This window comes from Bombus terrestris, chromosome 9 (assembly GCF_910591885.1).
Source record: "Bombus terrestris chromosome 9, iyBomTerr1.2, whole genome shotgun sequence".
Classification (NCBI taxonomy): Eukaryota; Metazoa; Arthropoda; class Insecta; order Hymenoptera; family Apidae; genus Bombus; species Bombus terrestris.
In genome coordinates, this window is record NC_063277.1 from 7,287,438 (window position 1) to 7,299,562 (window position 12,125).

Consider the following 12,125-nt stretch of genomic DNA (forward strand, 5'->3'; position numbering starts at 1 on the left):
AGTTTTTTTGGCCTGGCATCCACCAATTGCCAGACAGGTGGGAAAAATGTATAGCTAGCGATGGGCAATACTTTGAATAAAATATTTTTAATCATTTTCATACAATAAACGTGTATTTTCTATACAAAAGTTCCGGTTTCATATTTACATACCATAGTAAGGTATGTTCATACTTCTAACTGTACGACACGAAATGCAGAAGAAAGAAGGACAAGCGTACCTGGCACGAAAATTTTGCAGAGAGTGCTATAAAAAAATTATTCAGATATGTATAATTTTATGTGCTAGACTAGATTAGCTGCGTAGTAGTGATACATGTATGTGAATATCAGTGTGTGTGGAAGTATGTGTGTGCGCGGTGAAAACAAAAGAATGTAAACTGTTGAGTCGGTTAACAGTCTGATATGGAAGAAAGTGAGACAAAGAAAGTGCTGAGACGCGTGCAAGCGTGTATCGATGAATATCTTTGAAATCGTTTATCAAATAAATATATAACTATTACAATATAAATTCTAAGTGTAAATTTAGTATTCCTATACCATTATTTCGGATCCAAAATTCTCAACAAAAATGTTAAACAGTTAGGATCAAAAATTGCTAAGAATCGGACCAAAAAGGTGACCAACCTATTGTCCAGATTGTATTGATGAGCCACATTTATGTTTAAAGTGTTTTAACACGGTGCACCGTTAGATGCAAGATTTGTTCATTTTTTTTTTTTTTTTATCGATATTCTAATGAAAATGTTTAATTGTTCAATGGGGCACTTTTTGTTTCAAAGTATCTTCTATTTATCGGTTATATTCAAAATGCCCTAACTGTCGATTTTCATTCGATTTTTACGATTGTAAGAAGTTCAAGCGCTCCGGTCACCAATGACCACCGTGGCAGTCAAAGTATTAAATATTACTTAATTAAGAATAAACTATGGAAACCGGCATCCATTCGATATCATTCTTCGTGCCAATGTTTATATGAAAACATATATGAAAATTTATATGAAAACATTGAAAACACGCGAATCGATCGCGTATTTGCACGGGGGGATAAGTTTCAAAATTTCATGCTGGACGCAATCATTCTATTGGCTGAAGGTACGAAAACAAATGGCAAATGATCCATTATTACGTGCAAACATCGCGTGGACTAATACCGCTTGCGGTAGCCATAAAATATAGGTATTAACGTGGAATAAGTCGGTCGATACGGATTTGCCATGATTATTTGATACTCCGTGAAACATTTTACCACGTGTTGCACTCTCCGCTGCCGACTACGTATGCATGAACGTCTGAAAACACCGTGATGCGTTCGATACTCGAATTACAGAGCGCTAAAACCTCGCTTCTCCATATTCTGCTCACACATACAGGTACCCGAATGGAATGGGTTACCCTATACGCGAAAATCTGCTTGATAATAGTTCAACATTTCCCGTTACTCACTTCTATAACACTGTTTACTTTTGGATCATATACTGTGTTTCGTCATTTTTGTAAAAGAATTCAAGCTTTTTGTTCATTTAATTTATATAGACACAATTGGTCCGTTCTAACATGTTCTATGTTAAATAAATGTCGATGATATAAATAGACGTTGAAATCCGAAAATTTTTACGATGTTGTAAGGATAACCTAAAAAGTCATTATCTTGTATCTTGGAATATTCAGATATGAATTTCAGAAAGTTTTGCTATTCGAGGCCACGTTCGATCGAAGAATTAATACGTGCATTAGACTGAGACGTTCCGCATAGTAGAAGTTAACAATTATTTTTTAGCCTAAACACTTTATCTGCCCAACTTTGCCAAGTAATAAAGAATCTTAATTTATCATGACGTTCTCTAACAAAAAACTCGCGTTTCTCATGTACATTTTTAATGAAGCGTTCATAAATTTCTGTTTATCTAACATTCTTTTCTTATTTTTACTTATATACGAGGGAAAAGAGTAAAATATCTTGTGTAATCATATTTCCCCTTACGCTCGATCTTCTTGTAATGTACATTAACCCTATATAAATTTCTGACTCAACCAATTGTGTAATTAATCCAAATCTGTACAAAAAAACACTTTCATGATCATATTCAATGAACTACTTTTCAAAGATCTTCATACTTCATACTTTTAGAACGATTAATATATAATACAAAATATTATGTTTTACGCGTTAGGAACCAATAGAATGCAATAAAATACAATACCATTCCAGTTCGACGTATTACCATAAAAGATTAATATCACATTAGCCAACCAATTCTTCCTATCTACAAAATCATCCAAATTTAATATGTAATCAGTTTCTACAACCTTTTAAAACATTCACCCGCACTTCATAAAATATACATCCAGTTCTCTTTACATTAACAAAAACTTCAAATCTCTCAAAAGAAAATCGACGAAATCTTTTCTGAAGTATTTTTTCCATAAATTCATATACTGTATTCCTAACCTAATATACGAGTATCCTCAAAACACGTGTAAAGTGTAGAAGGGACGAAGAAAGAGAAGGAGTGGCGGAAGAGGAAATGAGAGGAAAGGAGAGTAAAGCGACTTCCAGGACAGGCAACCTTTTTGCCTGCACGGATGTCGACGAGTGGCTCCCGCATCCGCCGGTATGGAAGGGGCGAGAGGACGGCTCTACATATTTGATGCGATTTTAATGTCTCTGCCCGGCATATCCGCGTTCTGTGCACCAATAGCAACATGAACAGCAGGCCGCCGCACGAGGCACCACTGACTGCCGTGATGCTGTAATCGGCTTACGCAACAAGCCACCCTTATCCCGAGTTCTCAGTGCAGCGCTCTTGCCTCGCCTCGAACTACGTCCTCCAGCCTCTTGCTTCGACGCTCAGCACCCGTTACTCTGCGGTTCGGCTCTATATGTGATCTTCTTCCCTGCTTACTTTATACCACGCTTAAAATATATATAAGTATCTTTGTTTCCCTTTTTGGAAAAAGTCCACCTGCCATTTCAGCGCAGTCACTCGTGCATTTTCCTTTTCATTCGTTTTTCATTTGCGTTTAGTTTTCTTCCTCCGTTTATTTAGCTGTTTTTTACGGCCCCTTTTTAAAGAGAGAAGAACGGAAATATTAAGTAGCTGCTCGGTAAGTAAAGAAGTGGAGAATTTTCAGGATTACGAATGCGAGGATTTTTCAAGAAATTACTGGTTTTCTCAGATGCTAATGATTGCTCTGTAATATTTTGTTTGTAAGAAAAGTAGTAGTTGAAAAGGTAGTTTTGAGAACTACAAATGGTTTTTCATTTCAGCGGTTTGGTAGTTTTCTCTGATGATAATATAATCGTTCTGTAATTTTTTATTTATAAGAAAATATGTATTATATTGAAATGTTTTGTTATTTAGAATATTTGTAATGTTTATAATCTCGATAGAAAAGATCGATAAATAAAACTGTAAATTCGGACAATTAATATTAAGTTATTGTAGTTTGTAAAGGTCATACAGAAATGAATTCCTATGTTACCGATTTATAAATTTATGTTCATGATTATTATATTGCGAAGCAAATGATAATGACGATATGAAATATTACGTGTTAATTATTCAATTAGGTATTTTAGTTTTGACAGAAAATTATGATAAATGATTCTCTGAATTTAATATTACCTACCAAGTTGTTTACGATTTGTATTTTATCATTTTATGCTGTGATCAATTATGCTTTCTATTTTCAATTTATTTCTACATAATTATTTACAGGATTGTATTATTGAACATTAGGATTTTATTTCAGATTTTTAGGACTTTTGATCGATTTATGTCTTTTTTACATCAAATACTTTTTATATTTAAACAAAATATTGGAATAAAAATACGGCAAAATGAAGAAATATAAACATAGATCAAAATTTTTTGGTAAAAAATCAAATTAAATAGATGTCATCGATATGTCGTCGATACTGAAATTAAAATAACTGTAAAATAAATGTCAATGTTGTCAACTAAATATCCCTTTGAAACGAAACGATTTAGATGAACAGACTGTATGTTTCATGCTGTATGAGAAAGTTGCCCTAGGCATGGACGCACATTATTGGCTTGAATTACATTAAACAAACATTTGATATATTGTTCTATCTCTTTTTAGCAATGTTTTTTTCAAATACATATATAGACATGTGCAATTTTAACGTCAAACTTTTTCACTTTTATATATTTCTTTTTCGACGTAGTAAACAATTAAAATATCAAATTAAACAATTATGCTTTAATTAAACAAATTAAACAAATTCTCTTAACGAAAGTATTTGTCCTGTATCGAGAACTAGTTAATGATTTACTGTAAAAATTGTATTATATTTGTTTATTTGTAATTATTTATTTATCAAAAATATTGTTGAAATTCCATCACATTTATCAGTCTTCAGTTAATCTTATTTCTATTACCCTGTCTACTATTACGTAACATAATTAATATTTTAGTTAACAAGTATTTCTTTATTTCTAAAAATATGTCTATACATATAGAAAAAAAAAACAAATATATAATAAAATTATACAAATTTTTATAACAGTCTGCATATTACTTATCTATTAGTTACATATATGTGTATATATAAAAATAAACATTAAGTTAATAAACTATTAATTCTATTTTTAAGATTTCATTTGTTTAAGGCATTATCATTTATCGAATCAATATTTGTAAACACAAAATTTTTTGCCTTTATTGATGAGAGTGGTCCTTTATTTCGTTTAGCTAAAGTAGCTAAACGCGTTAACGCTTCTTCTCCTCTGGCAAGAAACGAACGTTTTTGCATGACATTCTAGAAAATTTATATAACTTATAATCAGCTCTATGTATTCCAGTTGTCAGTGAACATGTTTCTAAAAAACTTACATATATCGTACGTGATGTTCCATCCAATCTTGAAGTGTTTAACATTTCCGCAACAGTATGAGATACTTTTGGTTCCCTTTTGGAATCAAGTGCTTCTATCAACGTATTTTCTTTTTCTAATTCGTTAATTCGTCTTTTCTTTAAAATCTTCAAGCCAAATTTAAATATTTGACTGCTATTTAATTCATTTTCGATTTCGGTGTCTATATTTTTCTGCAAATTGACAATATATCAAATAAGAAGATACGATTCTAAATGATCATAAATTTTATAATTTGATTATCTTACTGCGTTTGCTGCCAAAAACGCCTCTCTTTCGAATCTTATCTTACGCCACTTTTCTTGATCTTCGTCATCAGATACGTCAACCCAACCATCTTTACCTTCTAATAGTTGAACGTCATTGTTGTCATCTTGCTTACCTGAAAGAAAGAATAGAAGGCTAATAATTACTATCATTGATATAAATTGATGCAAAGACATAAAGATGGATTTAGATTTTTTAGATACCTATATTTCTCCATCTAAATTTCCTCTCGCGTGTGCTTTCACTGAACAGATCTCCATCCTCAAATAGCATCTCTTGAAGCATTCTTACTTCTTTTTTATCTTCATCCAACATTTGTTTCATATGAAGTTTTCCTAATTGATTCTTAACTTGTGTTTCATCTATTTCCTCATTGTCTCCATCTTCTAATTCCAATTTATCCAGATCTTGTTCATCTTCGTCTGCAGATACATCATAATCACTTTCACTAAGCTCGGCTTCTTCTTCTAAGAATTTAGCTGCATATTGTCTTATTTCTTTCTTTGGTACAACGACTTCGTTTTCCTCTGAGTCATAATCTACAAATTTTTCATCATTATCATCATCATCATCTTCTTCTTCTTCTTCTTCTTCTTCTTCATTATTACTGCTTACTGCAGAACTGTTTTCATCTTCGTCATCAGATACATTTAACTTCCTAACTTTTTTCAATCGCATCTTCATTTCTTCTTCAACTGAATCATCTTCATCAGAAGATAAAATACGTAACTTGTTCCAAGATGGTGTTTCCTTCCTTAAGTGTTGACTATTTTTTTCATCTGTTTCAGTGGTTAATGAATCTTTTTCATGAAGTGCTTGTGTACTCTGAAGTATTCTGTGTGTGATATCAATTGACTCTTTATCATTATTTGATTGAGAACTAAATGTTCCCGAACATAATTCTAATAATTGTGATTCGCTCACATTAGGTTCTTTTGCAAAATTCAATTGAATCTTATCTTCTGGAAATTTACCTGAAGAGATTTCCATGAGTTCTTCATCCAGTACATCACCTTGAACGGCAAATAACTTCTTTTGTGACACGCCTCGTTTTATTTGAGGCGATTCTGGAGTTTGTATAACTTCTGTCAAAGTAGGATCAATAAACAACAATTTCTCTTCTGTTGTTAACTCTTTGTCTTCCTCCAAGTGTACATTTAATGCAGTTAATTGTGTTATAGGAGAAATGAAATCAAAGGAGTTGCTTTTAGATTGTGGTGTTTGGTTTATTTGATATTTTTGATCACTTCCTACATGTACTTGAGATACTGGAATACTTTCATTATTGCTTAACTCATTTTCTTTAATGCTTTTACCAAACATATCATCTAATTTAATTTGAGAAAAAGAAGTTGGTTGTTCTTTACTATTTTTATCATTCTCAATAATCGAAGATTTTGAATCATCTTCTACTGGTTTTACAATCCTCTTAAATGTTTTATATTTTGCAGGTACATCATTGCTATCACAAGTACTATTCTCATTTTCATTTTCTGAATCAAGTCTTTCAGATTTTTCATCTTCCTCCGAACTTTCTTGTACTTCATGTTCATCTTCATCCTCATCCTCATCTTCGATTTCATCGCTATCGTTTATTTCATCCTCACTGACTTCAGCTTCATCTTCTATAAAGGCACTTTTTTTCTTTTTCTTTTTTTCTATTTTTGTATATACATCATCTTCTTCTACGTCATCCTCCTCGCTTATATGAGGTTCTATATTTGGAGAATATGGTTCATTAAAAGTATCTTCTTCATTTAGAGATTCGTTCCACTCTATTTCTTGTTCTTTCATTTCTTGTTCTCTCTGTTTCCATTCTTCGTTGCGTTTTATTGCCATTCTACGCTTCAATTCTTCTTTTAAGCGTATTAATTTTGCACCAGGTTTCTCTAATTTAGGATCTTTATTTTCTATGTATGGTAATCTATATGGGAGCGTTTCTTTAATGATTGATAGTCCACCATTTGGAGTTTCTTTTATTTGTGCTGTTGTAATTTTAGATATGTTTTTAACAGGTCGATCAGGTTTAGAATGCTTTTTTACAAATCGATTTATCAAACCATGTATTCCTTTCTTAGCTGACGTAATATCATCTGCCAAGTCGATAATCTGCCCCGGAATACCTCGTAATTTAGGTTTTAAACTTCTTATATTCTGTAAATGTTTTATTCTATTTGGTGAATCCAAGTCATCTAAGTCATCCAAGTTAAGCGGTGGAAAATCATATTCATCATATTCATCAGATTCATTCATAGTTATTCCAGAAGGATCTTTTGCAATTTTTGCATTATTATTTAGAATTTCTAAACTATGTTCATCATTATCAATGCATATACTTTTTCCATTGTGCTCATTTTGACTTATATCTTTTTGTAATAAACCATCTGTTTTTTCATTTGTAACTGTTTCTGAAATTTTTGCTTCAGTCTTATCCTCTATACTAGATTTACAATGTGTTTCTATTGTTTGTACTGAATTAGTTGCATTATTTTCTGTTCCATTACTTGCTATTATCTTATTACATTCAATGTTTTCTGCTTCTGCTAAAGTTTCTTTCTTTCCTTCCATTGTGTTTGTATTATCTTCTTCTTCATTATTGTTTGTAGTAGATAAATTATCATCAAATAACTTTCTTGAAACATTATCTTTTTTAACATCTTCTGCACATTGTATGTTTATATGCCCTTTATCTGCGTTTTCTTTATTATTTTCTGTATTCTCTTCTTCTGAATCAGAAGATTTATAAAATGTTTCTGCTTCTTTCTCTTTTTCCTTCAAAATTTCACTGTTTGATAAAAATATTTTCATTATCTTCATTATTATGTTCAATGAAAACATAATAATATTCAATATTAAATTTTAGAAATGCTTACCTAACAATACCAGAAAACTCTTTCAGTTTAGATGCCGCTGTAGGTACTGGAAAAGATGAAATTACCTTCCTTCTTTCTAGAAATTCTTGTATTGTTCGTTGTTTTGGATTATGATATGGTAATGAAATTTCTGTTTCTCGTATTAAACGTTGAGTTTCACTTTGTATTTGTTTCATAGCTTCTTCTTTAGAAGCTCTTAATGAAACCTTCAATACAATATTATTTGTACTAATTATAACTGTCTAACATGTGCAGAGTAAGATTTTATATATACACAATTTAATCACTAAAACCTTTCAACAACTTACCTTCCTTAGTTTAAGTTTAGGATCTTTTTTTTTATATTTTTCAGTTGTTTTACTTTGTTTTACAGAACTTGATGGTTCGTTTAATTCTTCTCTTTCTTCGTCTGATTCTTCTCTTTCTTCATCTGATTCTAAATCTACTAGATCTTGAAGCCTGCTTTTCATCTGTGGAACATGTGATTAAATAATTACTTAATAATTGAATTATATATTTGTTATAATTATTACTCATATTATTTACAACCTTTATCCTATTTGAAGTAGTTTTTTCAGTACCAATAACATGAATAGTATTAGATGTATCATCAGAATCACTGTCAATGAGTTTCATAGTACTGCTTTTATTTAAATTCTTTGTGGACATATTGTCATGCTTAGAATTAGAAATTTCATCTTCATCATCTATAACATTTTTTTTCTTGGATTTAGAAGTAAATATATTTTCTTCTTCTGAGTCACTATCTATTATGCTGAATAATCTACTATGAATATTGTTGTTTTTAAGTTTATCATCTTTTTGGTCAGGTGTTTTATCTGTATCTTTTATGCTTCTATTAAGCATATCAGTATCGATGTCAGAATTATTATTAACTTGACTTTTGGGTTCATCATTTTTTTGCTCTGACTCACAATCTTTTTCTTTTACAAATTTATTTAATATAAAGTCACTATTGTCAACATTACTCTCAGAGTAATTAGTTTCATTTTCATGTTTATCATTTTTGTGAGCATGTTCTTCATTTTCTTCTCTTAAAGTTTCATTAAATATATTTTCTTTTTCAATATCAGAACAGTTTTTCATTTCCGAACATTTATTTTTCTGTTCTTCTGTGTACTGTTCTGATTGTTCAGTAATTTCAGATTCTCTAAATTCAAGTTGTACATGACATTCATTGTTGTTATCCAAATCCTCATTTTCACTCATTGTTCAAATTCCTAATTTCTTATTATATTCTTAAAACTTTTGTACTTTTCTTTACTAGCTTTTATTATAATGACAATTTTGTATTTAACATATGAATCACTACCTATAGTAAAATTATTAAATCACAATGCAATAGCTGTCATCCTTTTTAAATTGTTCCTCTAAAGATATAATTCTTTGTTATTATTTAGTTAGGAGAGAGAAAGAGAGAGAGAAAGAGATTATTTTCCTCATCCTCAAATTTACAAGAATAAAATATATTAAAATTATTTACAGCTTATTACAAAACACAATTACTAACTGGTTCTATTGGTTCTACTTATTATGGTCAACAAATTGGGCGCGAAAGAGCTAAGCTAAATTCGATGTTTCATCTTAAATTACCAGTCCCAGATGGCAGCAATGTTGTTTGTCATTCAGGAATTTTGTTTTTTGTACTAGCTCTTTTTATCCTTTTATTCGGATAGTATTACACATTACATTGATGTATCTATCATCTTTCGAAATTTATTTAAATAAAATGAGTTATATTTAGTAAATATTTTAATAATAATTAATATTTAAGGAAATCACAAGATTCATCTATATTCGCAAATTCACTATTTCTTGGTAGGGAATTATTTTAATGTTGTAAGTTACTAGATAATCACGAAAAAACATTTAAATACCTTTCAAGATACCGTGGATTCTTGGCTGACTATAGTTGGTCAATAGTCGATAGATCAAATTGTTGACGTATTTTTATGATAGTTTGTGACTACGTTACGATTAGAGTTGAAGCAAATACTGTATCTGTAGGTTGTCTAAATTATTTACAGTATATCTTTCAACAATAATGAAATATAACTGTCGTATAAGGTATCTTTTAAGATTTTTATTTATTTTCAGACATGGTTACGATGGGCGAACCCCTCACTTTAGCAAATGGTAAATTTTTTCATGTACAGTTGTTTAAATAAATATATACATTTATTTAAATAATATGTGTAATTTTCAACAGATAGAAACTGGGCTTAGTACATGATGACTATTTCAAATTTAAATAATCTTGATGAAATATACTCGCTTTAGAATATAAAATATAAAATGAGAAATAATAAATATACAGATTAAGATGACAAAACTAGATTAATTTGAACTATAATCAAATATTTTATTTTTATTTACAGATGTTAAAAGATCTATTGAATTACTAGACAAATTACAAAAAGGTAATTGATTAAGTGTATTTTAGTAACAAAAAATAAAGGATGAGACCGCTATATGTTATATTCTTGCAAATATTATTGCAAAAATTACCTTATTGATGTAGGTCCTCATATTGGTTCCTTCATATTGTTCTTGGTTTAATTTACTTTCTTATGTAGATCATGTACGTCATTTTACTTTGTAATAAATGTTCATTTAGTAATTGTAATTTTAATATGTATATGTATGTTAACTACACAAATCTTTTAGGCGGCGAGGTACCTGCAACAAAATTAGCTGCCTTACAGAAAGTTTTGCAAAGTGATTTTCTTAGTGCTGTTCGTGAAGTATACGAACATGTATATGAAACAGTGGATATTCAGGTACAATATATTTAGTTATTAGTGACTATATAATTAATAATAGATTTTTCTCCAGAAAATTTAAATTTAATACTGGTATTAATAATTGTAGGGATCTCAGGATGTTCGTGCATCAGCTACAGCAAAAGCAACAGTTGCTGCTTTTGCAGCAAGTGAGGGTCATGCACATCCACGAGTGGTGGAATTACCAAAAACCGAGGAAGGTCTTGGTTTTAATGTAATGGGCGGCAAAGAGCAAAATTCGCCAATTTATATTTCACGAATTATCCCTGGTGGTGTTGCTGATCGTCATGGTGGCTTAAAACGCGGCGATCAGCTTCTCTCAGTGAATGGAGTGGTTAGTATCACTTTTGTGATTTGTTTTGTACCTTTATGTAATTTAATACACAAATAGTTAATTTCCTATATTAAATGTACAACATTTTCAGTGTGTGGAAGGAGAAAACCACGAAAAAGCAGTAGAACTGTTAAAACAAGCACAGAATTCTGTGAAATTAGTCGTGCGATATACTCCGCGTGTTCTGGAGGAAATGGAATTACGATTTGACAAACAAAGGGCTGCACGTAGGCGTCAGCATATGCAATAAAAACAGAAGTTGTTATATTTCATTACTTTTTTTCAATGACCATATACATATTGATATCATTTAAATGTTTACTTCATTACTCGTATGTACACTATGAAGTTATTTAAGCAATGACTTTCACGACATTTATGAGACTTAATTTTAATAATACTTTACAATTATTGCAACTATCACTGCTTCATATGTTTTAAAAAGATATTGTGTATGAATGTTATATAGTTTTAAGAAATAAACTTGAAAAATAAAATGAAATCTGTTTTTTTTTCTTTTTTATTTATTTGCTATGAAAGTAAAACGACGAGATATAATTCTTTTATTTATAAAATACCCACTTTTTGTATTATAATCTTAAAGGTTCTGAAGAAGTTATATAACTATTACAGAACAAATAAAAAATAAACCTAATAATTTTATTTAATATTAGATAATATTTTACATACTATATGCTATTATTAAATATATTAGAAATAGTGAATGCTATTAAAAATATTGGAAATATAGAAGTACAATTTTATATTTCACCTTTTTCTTACATTATTGCGTGTTAGATAAGATCAATATCAATCTCAGATAAGTCTTACGCAATTTTTTGTTTTAGTAGTCATAGACATTTAATTAAAAAAATGTAACATTCAAAAAATTAGATTATATGCATTAAGGCTGAATGCGCACGAACGACATTTTATCACGCGATC

At 30.1% G+C, this 12,125-nt stretch overlaps 2 protein-coding genes across 4 annotated transcripts; one reads left to right on the top strand and one right to left on the bottom strand.

The window, feature by feature from the left end:
- Nucleotides 1–4,181: 4,181 nt before the first annotated feature.
- On the bottom strand, nt 4,182–9,655 carry LOC100648945 (claspin). The gene is made up of 7 exons (XM_012311841.3): nt 8,592–9,655; nt 8,351–8,512; nt 8,043–8,248; nt 5,373–7,954; nt 5,151–5,284; nt 4,863–5,075; nt 4,182–4,788 (listed from the first exon to the last, which is right to left on the bottom strand). The coding sequence occupies exons 1-7, from the start codon at nt 9,270–9,272 to the stop codon at nt 4,627–4,629; spliced, it is 4,140 nt and encodes a 1,379-aa protein (XP_012167231.3). The 5' UTR covers nt 9,273–9,655; the 3' UTR covers nt 4,182–4,626.
- A 253-nt stretch (nt 9,656–9,908) lies between these two features.
- LOC100648754 (protein lin-7 homolog C) lies at nt 9,909–11,682 on the top strand. Of its 3 annotated transcripts, none has more exons than XM_003397601.4 (6): nt 9,909–10,066; nt 10,161–10,199; nt 10,442–10,483; nt 10,731–10,843; nt 10,935–11,180; nt 11,272–11,682. In XM_003397601.4, the coding sequence occupies exons 2-6, from the start codon at nt 10,163–10,165 to the stop codon at nt 11,428–11,430; spliced, it is 597 nt and encodes a 198-aa protein (XP_003397649.1). In that variant the 5' UTR covers nt 9,909–10,066; nt 10,161–10,162; the 3' UTR covers nt 11,431–11,682. The 3 variants fall into 3 exon arrangements, with proteins under 3 accessions (XP_003397649.1, XP_003397650.1, XP_020719977.1); XM_003397602.4 differs by having other exon boundaries at nt 9,934–10,066; nt 10,143–10,199; XM_020864318.2 differs by having other exon boundaries at nt 9,941–10,070.
- The last annotated feature ends 443 nt before the right edge of the window (nt 11,683–12,125 follow it).